General features: G+C 43.7%; 1 protein-coding gene across 5 annotated transcripts in view; it reads left to right on the top strand.

Annotated features, from left to right (window-relative positions):
• Positions 1–5096: 5096 nt before the first annotated feature.
• BDP1 (BDP1 general transcription factor IIIB subunit) overlaps positions 5097–16688 on the top strand; it is a 121924-nt gene continuing 110332 nt past the window's right edge. For all 5 annotated transcript variants that reach the window (XR_012513507.1, XR_012513508.1, XM_074384929.1 and 2 more), the window contains exons 1-4: positions 5097–5526; positions 8006–8279; positions 11109–11218; positions 14691–14750. Coding sequence is in view for 3 of the 5 variants with exons in the window: in XM_074384929.1 (XP_074241030.1) it covers positions 5315–5526; positions 8006–8279; positions 11109–11218; positions 14691–14750 (656 nt within the window). In the remaining 2 variants the exon portion in view is untranslated. The remainder of the gene's footprint in view (positions 5527–8005; positions 8280–11108; positions 11219–14690; positions 14751–16688) is intronic.

The raw sequence follows: 16688 nt of genomic DNA, 5'->3' as shown, positions 1-16688 counted from the left end.
ACGCGTAGGAATTGATGAGAATAAAATTTAAGACGGACTCTAAAGCCCGTTTATTTTCCAGTTTATCTCTGTGCTCTTGTCACGATCCACAGTGCTTTAGGAGTTTTAGGTTACTGACTGCTTGGGTTGTGTGGTGGGAAAATGTCCGGGAATGCAGTCTTACCACGATTCAGAATAGCCCAGAATAACCTCGGAACCTACGTAAAAGCTGTGGACCATCTGCCATTGCGGAAAAACACTTAAATAGAGATGCTTCTATGGCTCATCTGGCATATACTTTCTTCTCCTCTTCCATTGTTACACACACACAGACACACACATAGACACAAAAAGATAACATTGTTACAAACATGATTTGGATACTCCAAATTGCCCTATATTTTAAAAACTTTTATTTGGGAAGATCTGAAATTTATGCAGTATAAAAGCATTAGTAACAAGGATAGCGAATCCTCAAGGAGATACTACCAAACTTCAATTATTACCTCATAAAATCCTCTATTTCAGAGAAGGTGGAGAAAGTGAAGACTGAGAGGCTCTGGAGACGAACTGTCTGGGTAGAAAGCCCAGCTCCACCAATTAGTAGCTGTGTCAACTTGGACACTATTTCGTTATGTTAAAGCGTTCTTACCTGTACCTCCTTCATTAACTGCATTATTTATTATATGTGAAGTACTAGGTCCCCAGCGTACGGTAACAATACATTAGCTCTTACTGTTCTTTCAAATTCGGAGAGCCTTGCACACATCACTATCCTACCCCTGCACCCCACCTGTCTTCCTTAATACTGCTAACATCTGTTTCCACTTAGTGAACTTCTTCTTGAACCTGAGTAAAGGGAAAAGATTTGACTTTCTGACACCGTGTTTTGTTTTGTTTTTGGAGACAGGGTCTCACTCTTGCCCAGGCTGGAGTGCACTGGTGCAATCTCCGCTCGTTGCAGACTTGGCCTCCCGGCTTCAGGGATTCTCGTTTCCTCAGCCTCCCGGAGTAGCTGGGGTTACAGCCATGTGCTACGCTGCCCCGGATAATGTTTGCATTTTTAGTAGAGACGATTTTTTGCCGTGTTGGCCAGGCTGATCTCAAACTCCTGGCCTCATGTGATTGGCCTGCCTCGGACTCCCAAAATGCTGGGATTACAAGCATGAGCCACTGAGCCCAGTCTCTGGCACAGTTCTTAATAGAGAGAAGATTATCTAAAGAAGGAATGGAGTGGGATTGGAAGGTAAGGGGTAGAGTTGTTTTTGTATGTGCTCTCAATTTAATCTAATTGAGCATTTTTCTTTGCAGCTAGAATTTTTTGCAGTTTTTAAGTTGTAGGGGTACACATGATATACTCCATTTACACGAGATGTGTTAGGTGTGTCTCTCAGAGAAAAGTGGAGACTTTAAAAATTACTATGATGCCACTAAGAATTTACTCCACAAACTTGTGTAACAAATGTCTTATGTCTTTATATTTAATAAAGTTTAATCTGATTCTGTTCCCTTCCCTTTACTAGTGGGAAATTAAATCTTTTTTTTTTTTTTTTTTTTTTTTTTTTTGAGACGGAGTTTTGCTCTTGTCACCCAGGCTGGAGTGCAATGGCGCGATCTCGGCTCACCGCAACCTCTGCCTCCTGGGTTCAGGCAATTCTCCTGCCTCAGCCTCCTGAGTAGCTGGGATTACAGGCACATGCCACCATGCCCAGCTAATTTTTATATTTTTAGTAGAGACGGGGTTTCACCATGTTGACCAGGTTGGTCTCGATCTCTCGACCTTGTGATCCACCCGCCTCAGCCTCCCAAAATGCTGGGATTACAGGCTTGAGCCACCGCGCCCGGCCGGGAAATTATATCTTAAGTCACTACTTTCTCATCTGTAAAAGCTTGGGAAAAGGCCCTAGTCTTTTAGGTAGAACAGAAGACCATCTGTGGAAAGGCCCTGTGTCTTCAGTTTGTTTTGGAATATGCTGTTCAAATCTGTGTAGTCCTGGCAGTGGCCCCAAGATTCCTGACACATCTTTAGCAGGGGATTCTCTAATTCTTGAGCTTCTTTAGGTAAAACTGAGATCCTGTTCCTTTTCCAGAATATTGCAGGGAGCCCACAGAACTCACAGACCTTTTCTTTCTTCCTTCCTTTTTTTTTTAGATGGAGTTTCGTTCTTGTTGCCCAGGCTAGAGTACAATGGTGTGATCTCAGCTCACTGCAACCTCTGCCTCCTGGGTTCAAGCAATTCTCCTGCCTCAGCCTCCCAAGTAGCTGGGATTACAGGCATGTGCTAACATGCCCAGCTAATTTTGTATCTTTAGTAGAGACAGGTTTCTCCACGTTGGTCAGGCTGGTCTTGAACTCCTGACCTCAGGTGATCTGCCCGCCTTGGCTTCTGAAAGTGTTGGGATTACAGGTGTGAGCCACCATACCCAGCCTTTTTTTTTTTTTTTTTTTTTGAGACAGGGCCTCATTTTGTCACCTGGGCTGGAGTGTGGTGTGCGATCTCGGCTTACTGCAACTTCGGTCTCTGAGTTCAAGCAATTCTCCAAACTCAGCCTCCTGAGTAGCTGGGACTACAGGCGCAAGCTGCCATGCTTGGCTAATTTTTGTATTTTTGGTAGAGATAGGGTTTCACCATGTTGGCTAGGCTGGTCTCAAACTCTTGGGTTCAAGTGATTTACCTGCCTTGGCCTACCAAAATGCTGGGATTACAGACATGAGCTATGCCTGACCTCCAGACTTTCATTTTCTTCATAGTCTTTTCTTTTTTTTTTTCTTTTTTTTTTTTTGAGACGGAGTTTCGCTCTTGTTGCCCAGGCTGGAGTGCAATGGCGCGATCTTGGCTCACCGCAACCTCCGCCTCCTGGGTTCAGGCAATTCTCCTGCCTCAGCCTCCCGAGTAGCTGGGATTACAGGCACATGCCACCATGCCCAGCTAATTTTCAGTATTTTTAGTAGAGACGGGGTTTCACCATGTTGACCAGGATGGTCTCAATCTCTCGACCTCGTGATCCACCCGCCTCGGCCTCCCAAAGTGCTGGGATTACAGGCTTGAGCCACCGCGCCCGACCAGTCTTTTCTTTTTCTTTTTCTTTTCTTTTGAGACAGAGTCTCGCTCTTGTCTCCCAGGCTGGAGTGCAATGGCGCCATCTCTGTTCACTGCAACCTCTGCCTCCTGGGTTCAAGCAATTCTCCTGCCTCAGCCTCCTGAGTAGCTGGGACTACAGGCGTGCGCCACTATGCCCGGCTAATTTTTTGAATTTTTAGTAGAGATGGGGTTTTACCATGTTGGCCAGGATGGTCTTGATCTCCTGATCTCGTGATCTGCCCACCTCAGCTTCTCAAATTGCTGGGATTACAGGCATGAGCAACCGTGCCAGGTCTGATACATTTTTAAAATATCTTGTTCATTTTTTTTTTTGTATTTTTTCCTCTCAAATCCAGAACGCCTTGTTTAGCTACCTCTTGAAGCAGATTAAGAACACTCAAAATAGGCCAGGCATGGTGGCTCACACCTGTAATCCAAGCACTTTGGAGGCCAAGGCGAGCAGATCGCCTGAGGTCGGGAGTTCAAGACCAGCCTGACCAACATGGTGAAACCCTGTGTATTAAAAAAAAAAAAAAAAGAACACTCAAAATAGTGGCCGGGCAAGGTGACTCATGCCTATAATCCCAGCACTTTGGGAGGCCAAGGCAGGCGGATCACGAAGTCAGAAGATTGAGACCATCCTGGCTACCATGGTGAAACCTGTCTCTACTAAAAATAAAAAAATTAGCCGGGTGTGGTGACATGCGCCCGTAGTCCCAGGTACTCGGGAGGCTGAGGCAGGAGAATCGCTTGAACCCGGGAGGTGGAGGTTGCAGTGAGCAGAGATCGCACCACTGCACTCCAGCCTGGGTGACAGAGCAAGACACCAACTCAAAAAAAAAAAAAAAAAAAAAGAATACTCAAAATAATTTACAAAGTTTCAACTATAATTTTTAAACAGGCTGGCTGTGCAGTAGCACAATCTCAGGTGATACATTCATGTTAAAAAGTACACAAGGAGGCCAAGCGTGGTGGCTTACGCCTGTAGTCCCAGCACTTTGGGAGGCCAAACCGGGTGGAGCGCTTGAGCCCAGGAGTTCAAGACTAGCGTCGGCAACATGATGAACCCTGTCTCTACTAAACGCTAAAAAAAAAAAAAAAAAAAAAAAAAAAAAAAAAAAAAAAAAATTAAGAGGGTGTGGTGGTGCGTGCCTGTAGGCCCAGGTACTTGGGAGGCTGAGACGGAAGGATCGCTTGAGCCCTGTAGGTGGAGGCTGTAGTCAGCCAAGATAGCCCTACTGCACCACTCCAGCCTAGGCGACGGAGTGAGACCGTCTCAAAATAAAAAAACAAAAAAGTACACAAGGGCGTACGGTACATGATCTTTCTACCACGACGTGTTTCCCAGAAACTCAATTCCTCTCCTAGGAAGTAACCATTATCTGTTTCTTCACACCAGCATTTCTTTTTTTTTTTTTTTTTGAGACGGAGTTTCGCTCTTCTTACCCAGGCTGGAGTGCAATGGCGCGATCTCGGCTCACTGTAACCTCCGCCTCCTGGGTTCAGGCAATTCTCCTGTCTCAGCCTCCTGAGTAGCTGGGATTACAGGCACGTGCCACCATGCCCAGCTAATTTTTTGTATTTTTAGTAGAGACGGGGTTTCACCATGTTGACCAGGATGGTCTCGATCTCTCGACCTCGTGATCCACCCGCCTCGGCCTCCCAAAGTGCTGGGATTACAGGCTTGAGCCACCGCGCCCGGCCACACCAGCATTTCTAATATCTACTCAATTTAGAATTTCTAAGCCCTTCAGGACCTCAATCGGCCAGCGATTTTAATAGTTCCAGTAAAGGTCTGAGCTGAAAAGTCGACTTTCTTCTTTTCCTCTTTTCAACTACTCCTAAGGAGTCCTCGAGAGGAAAGAGCACACATCTCTGCATCTCAATTTCTGATCCGCAGGTAACCCAGTCTCGGTAGCTTGGTAGTTACCATGGCTCCCAGTGCTGTGCGTCTGACGTCATTCCGCGGCGCTGACTGATGGCGCGATCAGTTCCGGCGCCCTGTGAGGGCGGGGGAGCTGGGAGGAGAGGGGAATTTGGCCGTCGGTGTGTGGCAGGGTCATGAAAAAGCGGCGGCGGTGGGAGAGAGGAGGAGGTGGCGGCGGGGGAGTGAAACTGCGGTAGCTGCCCGCTGGGCTGGTGGTGGGGCTTTGTGGGGAGGGCGTAGTTCCTAACCCCCTTTCCGGGCAGCCGCCGGGGCTCGGGGTTGTGAGTGGCCGTCAGGCTGCCTCCCCGGGCCCCCTGGCTCCGCCATGTTCCGCAGGGCACGCCTTAGCGTGAAGCCGAATGTCAGGCCTGGTGTGGGCGCCAGGGGCTCCGCCGCTCCCAATGCCCAGCGTGGCCGGGAGTCTCCCAGGCCGCCGGAGCCTGCCACGGACTCCTCTTCTAAGCCAGCGGAGCCCAAAGATGCGTCCGCCGTCCATTTCGATGCAGCGGAACCCCAAGAAAAGGCTCCTAGGATCAGGTAAGAGCTTGCAGAGGGAAGAACTTTCATTTACCCTGCCTCTCCGGGTCTGTCATCTGGAAGCTGAGCAATGAATCAGGAGTCCGCTCTCGATTGCAGTTTGAAACCATTCCAAACTGCAATTTGTTGTCTGACCTGCAGAGTGTGGCTTGTGTGGATTTTGTCAGGGTCTGTAGATTGTCCGAGAGGAGAAATCATGTCTTCTAGTGGTGGAGGGGACAATCGGGATATGGCAGTCCTGAAGTGAAGAATAGCCACACTATTCATTTGAGAATTTAGTTACCATAGTTTTCATCCTTCTGAGTGCTTTGCAGGGAAGTGTTTTTGTTTTTAAGTTTATAAAATATTTATTTTTAAAAGAAGATAAGTATTGTTTTGGCTCTGCTGACTTAGGCCAGTAAGAGTTCCAGTTACTTGATTGAAGTGTGCCCCTTTAACTCTGGTGACCATGTTTCCCGAATAGAGAAGCATGGCTTTAGCGTCATGTATTATATTTGGATTCAGGACTCTTTTAGTCTAAAGGTAGACTTTTCTCGGGCAGCATTTACTCATCTGCAAAATGGGAATAATATTGCCTACTTGAAGCATTTTGGTGGAGATTAGAGATAACTCATATAAAGTATCTTACAGGGGATAAGGCAGAATAGTTGCCCACAAAAGATTATTACCTTTTTAAAAAGGTGATGGAGTAAATTTAAAACATGTTAGGCTAAGATGGCGTCTGTTTCTATATGTGAAGAAATCAGTAAACAACCTTAAGTGACAGTGAGATGGTACAAATTCTGTTTATGCTGCGGTAGGAAGGTGAAATTTTTTTTTTATTTTTGACACATCTTCCTCTATTGGCCTGTACTGGTGCTGAATGTAGGGTGTAATGTTGATACCTCAGTGATGTTTAGTAATTTCCAAGTTTCTTGCATGAATCTGTTTTAAAATTTCTACACCAGAATGGAGACACCAATACTAGTTGCTGTTAAATTAATAAAGTTCTAAGAGATTTCGTTAATTATGTATGAGTGCATGATGGTTGATAATTTAATAAATTGCTTAAATATTATCGTTTAGAGACATTTGTGGTCAAGTATATTTAATTTTTTTTAAGAGTTGACATTTACATTTGGGGAATATAATTTATTTTTTAGCCGTGTTTTTTTTTTTTTTAGCCGTTACTGACTGTGAAAGTGTTTTCTTTTTTTTTTTCCCATTAAAAATTTTTTTTTTTTCCTTCAAGATGGAGTCTCACTCTGTCGCCCAGGCTTGAGTGCAGTGGTGCAATCTTGGCTTACTGCAGCCTCCACCTCCCGGGTTCATGCAGTTCTCCTGCCTCAGCTTCCCAGTATCTGGGACTACAGGCATGTCCCATCATGCTGAGCTAATTTTTGTATTTTCAGTAGAGATGGGTTTCATCATGTTGGCCAGGCTGAACTCAGACTCCTGACCTCAAGTGATCTACCTGCCTCATCCCAGAGTGCTGGCATTACAGGCATGAGCCACTGTGCTCGGCCTTTTAAAATTTCTTTGTGGGTTTTTACTAGTTGTAAAAATCTGTAGATATATATTGTCATTATGCATTCAACATAATTGGGTGAAATGCAGATAATGCATGTATCACATTGTCATAACAGCTAAGATACAAATTTAAATATAAGTCTTCCTGCAAAGGTTATTCTGTAAGTTAAGGCATTTTCTAATTTTTTGTAAATAACTGTAAAATGTGAAAAAAGCAGATTATTTTTAATTAGTAACTTATACCATCTCTTTTTTTGACTTAGTCACATTTACAGATCATTCCTGAAATATTTATATCTGAGGTGTACCATACCTAATATAAAATTTGGGGTGACTGAGTACTTTTTTTGACTGAAGAGTTTCTTTTGATGGCTGTATAAGTAGAGTTGTACCTGACGAAAGATAAATGATTTCTGCCTCAAAGGGAATTTGATTTGGCTAATGTAACTAAATGTTTTTCTTCAAATACTGCAATACAGGTATTTCAGAAGTTTGAAGTTTTGCATATTTGATTTGACTGACCTCAGGTTAATAAGTAAAGTAAAATGCCATTAGTTTAGACCAGTGTAAGATGTCAGAGTGAATTATAAATTTTTAATTTTATATATAAATTATTACTCTAAAAACTCTGTTACTTAGTAATACAAATTAGGCTGATTAAGGTTTGTTCTGTAAATTGGTTACTTTTTGTTTTGAGGGAGCTAAGCCTGCAATTATGTGCTCTAATGTGCTTAGGGGCTTTTATGTTTGAAAAAGATTAAGAGTCTGTTAGAATTTGCATATATTTAAAAGATTTACTAAACAAAAATTTTTTTTTGTAACCTGTCATAATTAACATAAATCTCAAGTTACTGGTTGTTTTTAAAAATTATGAGATTACAGTTTTGGATTTTTACCAGACTACATTTTAAAACTAGCATGTATAACGGCAGATTCATGGTGCCCTCTTTTTTCTTTTTAATTTCAACAGTACTGAAAAGACTGCTAGTGACAATGATGTTAAAGAATCCAGTAAATCTTCCTCCAATGTTTCACAGAGAAGAAAGCGAATATCAAGTACTCCTCTGGTTAAGTCTAGCGTCAGTGTTTCTTCAGAATCCCATCCCTTATCTACTGTTAATCAAGCAGCTCCACAGCAAGTTGCCACTCCAACAAAAGAGAAACAGCCATGCTCAGACAGATACCGAATATACAAAGCCCAGAAACTGAGGGAAATGTTAAAAGAAGAATTGAGAAAAGAGAAGGTAAGGGAGGAGAATCAGGATTTTGATGTTGGCTGCTGGATTTCTGTTTATGTTCGTAAGGAATCATTTGCCGGGTGCGGTGGCTCACGCCTGTAATCCCAGCACTTTGGGAGGCTGAGGTAGGTGGATCAGCTGAGGTCAGGAGTTCGAAACCAGCCTGACCAATACGGTGAAACCCCATCTTTAAAAAACAAAACAAAACAAAACAAAATTAAAAATTAGAAGAAAAAAAAGGAATCATTTGAAAGAAAAACACTGTAGCATTTTGAAGGGGTAACAAAACCACATAACATGCCTTAGTCAGTACAAAATCCCCTCTTGTTAATGGATGACCGATGCACCATGCACTTAAACTACATTTTCACCGAGTGTAATTTTTACATATTTTATTTATTTATGTTTGCACTGTTTTTGGTAGAGGCCACCGATAAGTTTTATGTACATACACACAGATATACATACACAAACATATGTATAAAATAAGCCTTCAACCAGACTTTTCGTAGAAAGATGTCCAAGTGACAAGTGATGTATTTATTTGAATTAAGACAAGTATAGGCTGGGCATGTTGGCTCATGCCTGTAATCCCAGCACTTTGGGAGGCCGAGGCAGGCAGATCACTTGAGGTAAGGAGTTCAAGACCAGCCTGGCCAACATGGCAAAACCCAGTCTCTACTAAAAATACAAAAATTAGCTGGGCCTGGTGGTGCACACCTGTAATCCTAACTACTGGGGAGTCTGAGGCATGAGAATTGCTTGAACCTGGGAGGCAGAGGTTGCAGTGAGTCGAGATTGTACCTCTGCACTCCAGCCTGGGTAACGGAGTGAAACTGTCTCTGGGGGAAAAAAAAAAAGACAAATACAGTTGAGCAAAATTAATTAATAATGTTTTCTAAATTGACAATATGGAAAATTACAAGTGGGAAAAATTTGTGATATGCATATAGTAGAGTCCATGTTCTTTTCAGTCTTGAGGATTGATTTTTTTTCTAGAAGGGCACGTAACAGTAGTGGAGCATGCCAGCCCTGGAGTTAAATACTTAAAGATTGAATCTCAGCTTCATTTTTTTTTTTTTTTTTTTTTTTTGTGCTCACTACACATTTTTTATTATGGTCATTGAGAGGCTCCAAAGCATCAGTCCAATAAACATTTTTCCAGCCCGATAAGCATCCTTCTTAAGAACTAAGAGGTAAAATTATTCACACAACTATTTTTTTCCTTTATTTTATTATTATTATTTTTTTTTGAGACAGAGTTTTACTCTGTCACCCAGGCTGGAGTGCAGTGGTGCGATCTCAGCCCACTGCAACCTTTGCCTCCTGGGTTCAAGTGATTCTCCCTGCCTCAGCCTCCTGAGGATTATAGGCACCGACCACCATGCCCGGCTAATTTTTGTGTTTTTAGTAGAGACAGCATTTTGCCATATTGGCCAGGCTGGTCTCGAACTCCTGACCTCTTCCACCTGCTTCAGTCTCCCAAAGTGCTGGGATTACAGGCGTGAGTCACCCTGCCTGCTGTAGCTTCATTTCTTTACTAGCTATGTGACCTTGGGTAATTTAATTTTAAAAAGGTTCTATGTTTTATAGAAAATGCTTGTTTAATTTATTTTGGGGGATTAAAGATTAAACATTTGCTTCAAGAATTTTATAAAATAGGGAATTTCAATTCACTACAGGGTTGAAAAAGAAAGCTGTGTAAGCACAAATTCTCAGTGAGCTGTTACGATGTTTAGTTAGAAGGCATCAGTAAGCATTTTATACATTGAGCTTTATTAGTTTTTTTCTTTTATTATTTATGTATTTGGTTTTCAGACAAGGTCTCACTATGTTGCCCAGGCTGGTAATTCCTGAGCTCAAGTGATCTTCCTGCTTTGGCCTTCCTAAGTGCTGGAATTATAGGCATGAGCCACCATGCCTGGTCACACTGAGCTTTTGTCTAGTCTTAGTCACTTTAATTGTTAAAAAGTAAATACTTGCTGGGTGCGTGGTCACTCCTGTAATTGCAGTGCTTAAGGAGGCTGAGGTAGGAGAATCACTTGAGACCAGGAATTTGAGACCAGACTGGGCAACATAGAGAGACTCCATCTCTGCCTAAAAACAAAAAAACTAACACCCCCCCCACCGCCCCCGCACCGCCCCACATTTCCTGAGCAGGATGTCTCTTAAAAAAAAAAGAAAAAAAAACCCTACAAAATTAGCCAGGTGTTGTGGCAAGAATCTGTAGTTACTTGGGAGGCTGAGGTGGGAGGACCGCTTGAGCTCAGGAGTTCCAGGCTGCAGTGTGGACAACAGAGGAAGACTCCTTCTCAAAAATAGATATATAAAACCTCAAAACTATTTTTTTTTTTTTTTTTTTGAGACGGAGTTTCACTCTTGTTACCCAGGCTGGAGTGCAATGGCGTGATCTCGGCTCACCGCAACCTGCGCCTCCTGGGTTCAGGCAATTCTCCTGCCTCAGCCTCCTGAGTAGCTGGGATTACAGGCACGCGCCACCATGCCCAGCTAATTTTTGGTATTTTTAGTAGAGACGAAGTTTCACCATGTTGACCAGGATGGTCTCGATCTCTCGACCTCGTGATCCACCCGCCTCAGCTTCCCAAAGTGCTGGGATTACAGGCTTGAGCCACCGCGCCCGGCCAAAACCTCAAAACTATTAAGGGTAATGTGCTACAATTTTTTAATAGCCCATCTGCAAAATTACATAATTGGGGTAAGAATAATATTAAAGCACTTACAGTGAATGCAACAGTGGACTGTATATTTGCATATAGTACATCTGAAATTCTTTAGTATTTATAAAAGTGGATCTGTCTGTTTTTATGTATACAGAAACAATGGAAAAACAAATATGCTGTAAATGAAAGTCAGAGGCCACCAGATCGTTCAAAAATGACTATGAGAGACTTCATATATTATCTACCAGATAATAATCCAATGACGTAAGTAAAATTTATTTCTGCTTTACTATCTCCTTTTTTTGTTTGGAGATGGAGTCTCGCTCTGTCACCCAGACTGTACTCCATTACAGTGGCACAGTCTCGGGTCACTACAACCTCTGCCTCCTAGGTTCAAGCGATTCTCCTGCCTCAGCTTCCCAAGTAGCTGGGATTACAGGTGCCATCCACCATGCCTGGCTAATTTTTGTATTTTCAGTAGAGACGGGGGTTTTACCGTGTTGGCTAGTCTTGTTTCAACTCCTGACCTTGGGTGATCCACCCACTTTGGCCTTCCAAAGTGCTGAGATTACAGGTGTGAGCCATTGTGCCTGGTCTTTTGTTTTACTTTCTTTGGGTATATAGTGATATAAATACTGTTTTTAGAGTACAGTTTTTTGTTTTCCAAAAGCATGTTGACAAAATTTAGAACATATATGATGTCCTTTTAAATAGAATTTCATAACAAAATTAACAGGATTTCAAGTAACTACTTCCTAGGAATGGTAAATTATGCCCTTTATTTCTGGTATTAAAAATAAATTTCCTGGCTGGGCATAGTGGCTCATACATAATCCTAGCACTTTAGGAGACCAAGGCAGGTGGGTTGCGTGAGTCCAGGAGTTTGAGACTAGCTGGGGCAACATGGTGAATCTCTGTCTCTACAAAAAATACAAAAATTGGCCAGGCATGATGTCATGTGACTGTAGTTCCAGCTGTTTGGGAGACTTAGGCAGGAAGACTTCCTGAGTCCTGGCCGTTGAGGCTGCAGTAAACCATGTTCATGTCACTGTACTCTAGTCTGGGTGACAGTGAGATCTTGTCTCAAAAAAAAAAGCTTCCTTTCTTATGTTTCATTACATTAATTACTAAGGTGTAGTAAAACCAACTAAGCAACTTTTTTGTAATCAAGATTGCAATTTTGGCCAGACCAACTGACTCATACTTGTAATCCCAGCATTTTGGGAGGCCAAGAGGAGAGGATTGCTTGAGTCCAGGAATTTGAGACTAGCCTGGGCAATGTAGTGAGACCCCATCTCTACAAAAAAATACAAAAATTAGCTGGGCATTGTGGTGCACAGGAGGCTAAGGTGGGAGGATCACTTGAGCCTGGGAATTCAAGGTGGCAGTGAGCCAAGATTGCACCACTGCACTCCAGCCTGGGAGACAGCAAGACTCTGTCTCATTTAAAAAAAAAAAAGTTTGGCCGGGCGCGGTGGCTCAAGCCTATAATCCCAGCACTTTGGGAGGCCAAGGCGGGTGGATCACGAGGTCAAGAGATCGAGACCATCCTGGTCAACATGGTGAAACCCCGTCTCTACTGAAAATACAAAACATTAGCTGGGCATGGTGGCGCGTGCCTGTAATCCCAGCTACCCAGGAGGCTGAGACAGGAGAATTGCCTGAACCCAGGAAGCGGAGGTTGTGGTGAGCCGAGATTGTGCCATTGCACTCCAGCCTGGGTAACAAGAGCAAAATTCCATCTCAAAAAAAAAAAAAAAAAAAAAAAAGTTTGAAAAGATTGCAATTTCTATGTCTAACATCTATAACCTGATATAAAGGATTGATTTAAGTTTTATGTCCTGCCTTCTCATAGACATTAGTAGTTTGATTAATAAATCATCCAAGAACAAAGCTTCTCTACTAAAAATACAAAAATTAGCTGGGCGTGGTGGTGTGCACCTGTAATCCCAGCTACTTAGGAGGCTGAGGCAGGAGAATCATTTGAACCGGGGTGGCGGAGGTTGCAGTGAGCCAAGATTGAGCCACTGCACTCCAGCCTGGCGATAGAACAAGACTCTGTCTCAAACAAAACAAAACAAAACAAAACAAAACCATGGGAGGCAGAAGGTTTGTAATCTCATCATTGTATTGTTGATGGTTTAGCAGGTAGGGGTAGGAATTAGGGCCAGTTCTTCATCATAGCCTTTTTTCAGATTTACCAGGTCTTTGGCCCTGTTGAAGAAAGGGCCAGAAACCTAGGTCTTGAGTTGTTTAACATCTGGGAGTTGGAAACAAGACACCTAGGTTGCTTCATGCTTCAGGACTGGGAGCCTCCTATTCTCTGCTGGGTGTGGTGGCTCATGTCTATAATCCCAGCGTTTTGGGAGGCTAAGGTGGGAGGATTGCATGTTCCCAGGAGTTTGAGACCAGCTTGAGCGATATGGTGAGACCTCGTCTCTGCAGAAAATTAAAAGACAGGAATTAGCCTGGTGTGGTAGCACATACCTGTAGTCCAGCCTGCTTGGGATGATTGCTTGAGCCCAAGAAGTAGAGGTTGCAGTGAGCTGAGATCACACCACTGCACATCAGCCTGGGTGACACAGCAAGACACTGTTTTTTTTTTTTTTTTTTTTTGAGACGGAGTTTCGCTCTTGTTAACCCAGGCTGGAGTGCAATGGCACGATCTCGGCTCACCGCAACCTCCGCCTCCTGGGTTCAGGCAATTCTCCTGCCTCAGCCTCCTGAGTAGCTGGGATTACAGGCACACACCACCATGCCCAGCTAATTTTTTGTATTTTTAGTAGAGACGGGGTTTCACCATGTTGACCAGGCTGGTCTCGATCTCTTGACCTCGTGATCCACCCGCCTCGGCCTCCCAAAGTGCTGGGATTACAGGCTTGAGCCACCGCGCCCGGCAAGACACTGTTGTATTAAAAAAAAAAAAAAAAAAAAAAAAAGACTGGGCGCGGTGACTCAAGCCTGTAATCCCAGCACTTTGGGAGGCCGAGGCGGGTGGATCACGAGGTCAAGAGATCGAGACCATCCTGGTCAACATGGTGAAACCCCGTCTCTACTAAAAATACTAAAAATTAGCTGAGCATGGTCGCGCGTGCCTGTCATCCCAGCTACTCAGGAGGCTGAGGCAGGAGAATTGCCTGAACCCAGGAGGCGGAGGTTGTGGTGAGCCGAGATCGCGCCATTGCACTCCAGCCTGGGTAACGAGCGAAACCCTGTCTCAAAAAAAAGTATTTCCTACTTAGGACCTAACAAATTAGCTATACTTGATGACCAGCTTTTGACTGAAAAATTCATTGTTGGATTGCACTGTCATTAACAAACTGCTGTGGTATATCATTAAAAAAATAGAAGTTAGAGGCCAGGTATGGTGGCTCACGCCTGTAATCTCAGCACTTTGAGAGGCCAACGTGGGTGGATCATGAGGTCAGCAGTTCAAGACTACCCTGACCAAGATGGTGAAACCCTGTCTCTACTAAAAATATAAAAATTAGCTGGGCACAATGGCAGGTGCCTGTAATCACAGCTACTGGGGAGGCTGAGGCAGGAGCATTGCTTGAACCTGGGGGACAGAGGTTGCGGTGAGCCGAGATCGCGCCATTGCACCCCAGCCTGGGGGACAGAGTGAGACTGCATCTCAAAAAAAACCAAGTAAAATAATTTTCTTCTTGCCTACAGATAGAATTGAAAGGATATAAATTAATAATTTATTAAAGGTATTGTTATTTATGTTCAATAGCTCTTCACTGGAACCGGAAAAGAAAACCGAAAAGCCATTGACTTCAGTCCAGAAAAAAGAGTAAGTATTTTATTTTATTTTTGAATATATTCTATTGCTACATTTTAAAAAAATGGAATCAAATGGTGTTTCCTGTTGTGGTTGGATTACATTTGATTGGGGTTGGGCACAGTGGCTCACACCTGTAATCTCAGCACTTTGGGAAGCCAAGATGGGAGGATTGCCCAAAGTCAGGAGTTAAGACCAGCCCGGGCATCATAGTGACATTCTGACTCTACAAAAAATGTTAAGAGTAGCTGCACATGGTGGCAGGTACTTATAATGCCCTGCCTTTTAATAAAAACAGTAGGAGTTATTCAGGAGGCTGAGGTGGGAGGATTGCTTCAGCCCACATATTCAAGGCTGTAGTGAACTATGATCACACTGCTGCATTCCATCCTGGGTGACAGAGCTAGAGCTTATCTCTTAAAAAAAATTACATTTGAGGCCGGGCGCGGTGGCTCAAGCCTGTAATCCCAGCACTTTGGGAGGCCGAGGCGGGTGGATCACGAGGTCGAGAGATCGAGACCATCCTGGTCAACATGGTGAAACCCCGTCTCTACTAAAAATACAAAAAATTAGCTGGGCATGGTGGCACGTGCCTGTAATCCCAGCTACTCAGGAGGCTGAGGCAGGAGAATTGCCTGAACCCAGGAGGCGGAGGTTGCGGTGAGCCGAGATCGCGCCATTGCACTCCAGCCTGGGTAACAAGAGCGAAACCGCGTCTCAAAAAAAAAAAAAAAAAAAAAAAAAAAAAAAAAAAAAATTACATTTGGGCTGGGCGCAGTGGCTCACACCTGTAATCCAAGCACTTTGGGAGGCTGAGGCGGTGGATCACAAGGTCAGGAGTTCAAGACCAACCTGACTAACGTGGAGAAACCCCGTCTCTACTAAAAATACAAAATCAGCCAGGCGTGGTGGCACATGCTTGTAATCTCAGCTACTGGGAAGGCTGAGGCAAGAGAATCGCTTAAACACAGGAGGCAGAGGTTGCAGTGAGCCAAGATTGTGCCATTGCTTTCTAGCCTGGGCAACAAGAGCAAAACTCTGTTTCAAAAAACAAAAACAAAAAAAAAATTACATTTGGTTGGACTTCTGTTTTCGTAATTTAAAAAATTTAATTTAATTTTTGAGACAGGGTGTTGCTGTGTCATGCAGACTGGAGTGCAGTGGTGTGAACACAGCTTGCTGTAGCCCTGACCTCCTGGGCTCAAACGATCCTCCTGCCTCAGCCTCCTGAGTAGCTGGGAGTACAGTTGTGTGCCACCACACTTGGCTAAACTTTTTAATTTTTGAAGAGTTTTTTCCATAGAGATAAGTTTTACTCTGTTGCCCAGGCTGGTGGTCTTGAACTTAAGCTCAAATAATCCTCCTGCCTCAGCCTCCAAACGTGCTAGGATTACAGGCATGAGCTGCTGCATCTGGCTATTTTCCTTAAGGCTCAAATAAGTATGAAAATACCTTGAAGGATTATACTGAAATGTTAATCAAATAATGTAGAAACTAATGCTATATAACTATAATCATTATTATTATTATTATTTATTTATTTTTTTTTGAGATGGAGTTTCGCTTTTGTTACCCAGGCTGGAGTGCAATGGTGCGATCTCGGCTCACCGCCACCTTCGCCTCCTGGGCTCAGGCAATTCTCCTGCCTCAGCCTCCTGAGTAGCTGGGATTACAGGCACGTGCCACCATGCCCAGCTAATTTTTTGTATTTTTAGTAGAGACGGGGTTTCACTATGTTGACCAGGATGGTCTCGATCTCTTGACCTCGTGATCCACCCGCCTCGGCCTCCCAAAGTGCTGGGATTACAGGCTTGAGCCACCGCACCCGGCTATAATCATTATTATTATTTTACAGATAGAGTCTTGGACAGTCTCCCAGGCTGGGGTGCAGTGCTGTGATTAAAATCTTAGTCTCAAGAGATACTCCTGCCTCAGCCTCTGAGAAGCTGG

This window comes from Saimiri boliviensis, chromosome 1 (genome assembly GCF_048565385.1).
Source record: "Saimiri boliviensis isolate mSaiBol1 chromosome 1, mSaiBol1.pri, whole genome shotgun sequence".
Taxonomy (NCBI): domain Eukaryota; kingdom Metazoa; phylum Chordata; class Mammalia; order Primates; family Cebidae; genus Saimiri; species Saimiri boliviensis.
The sequence above is the reverse complement of the archived record's forward strand: the minus strand, read 5'-3'. Positions and strand labels throughout refer to the sequence as shown.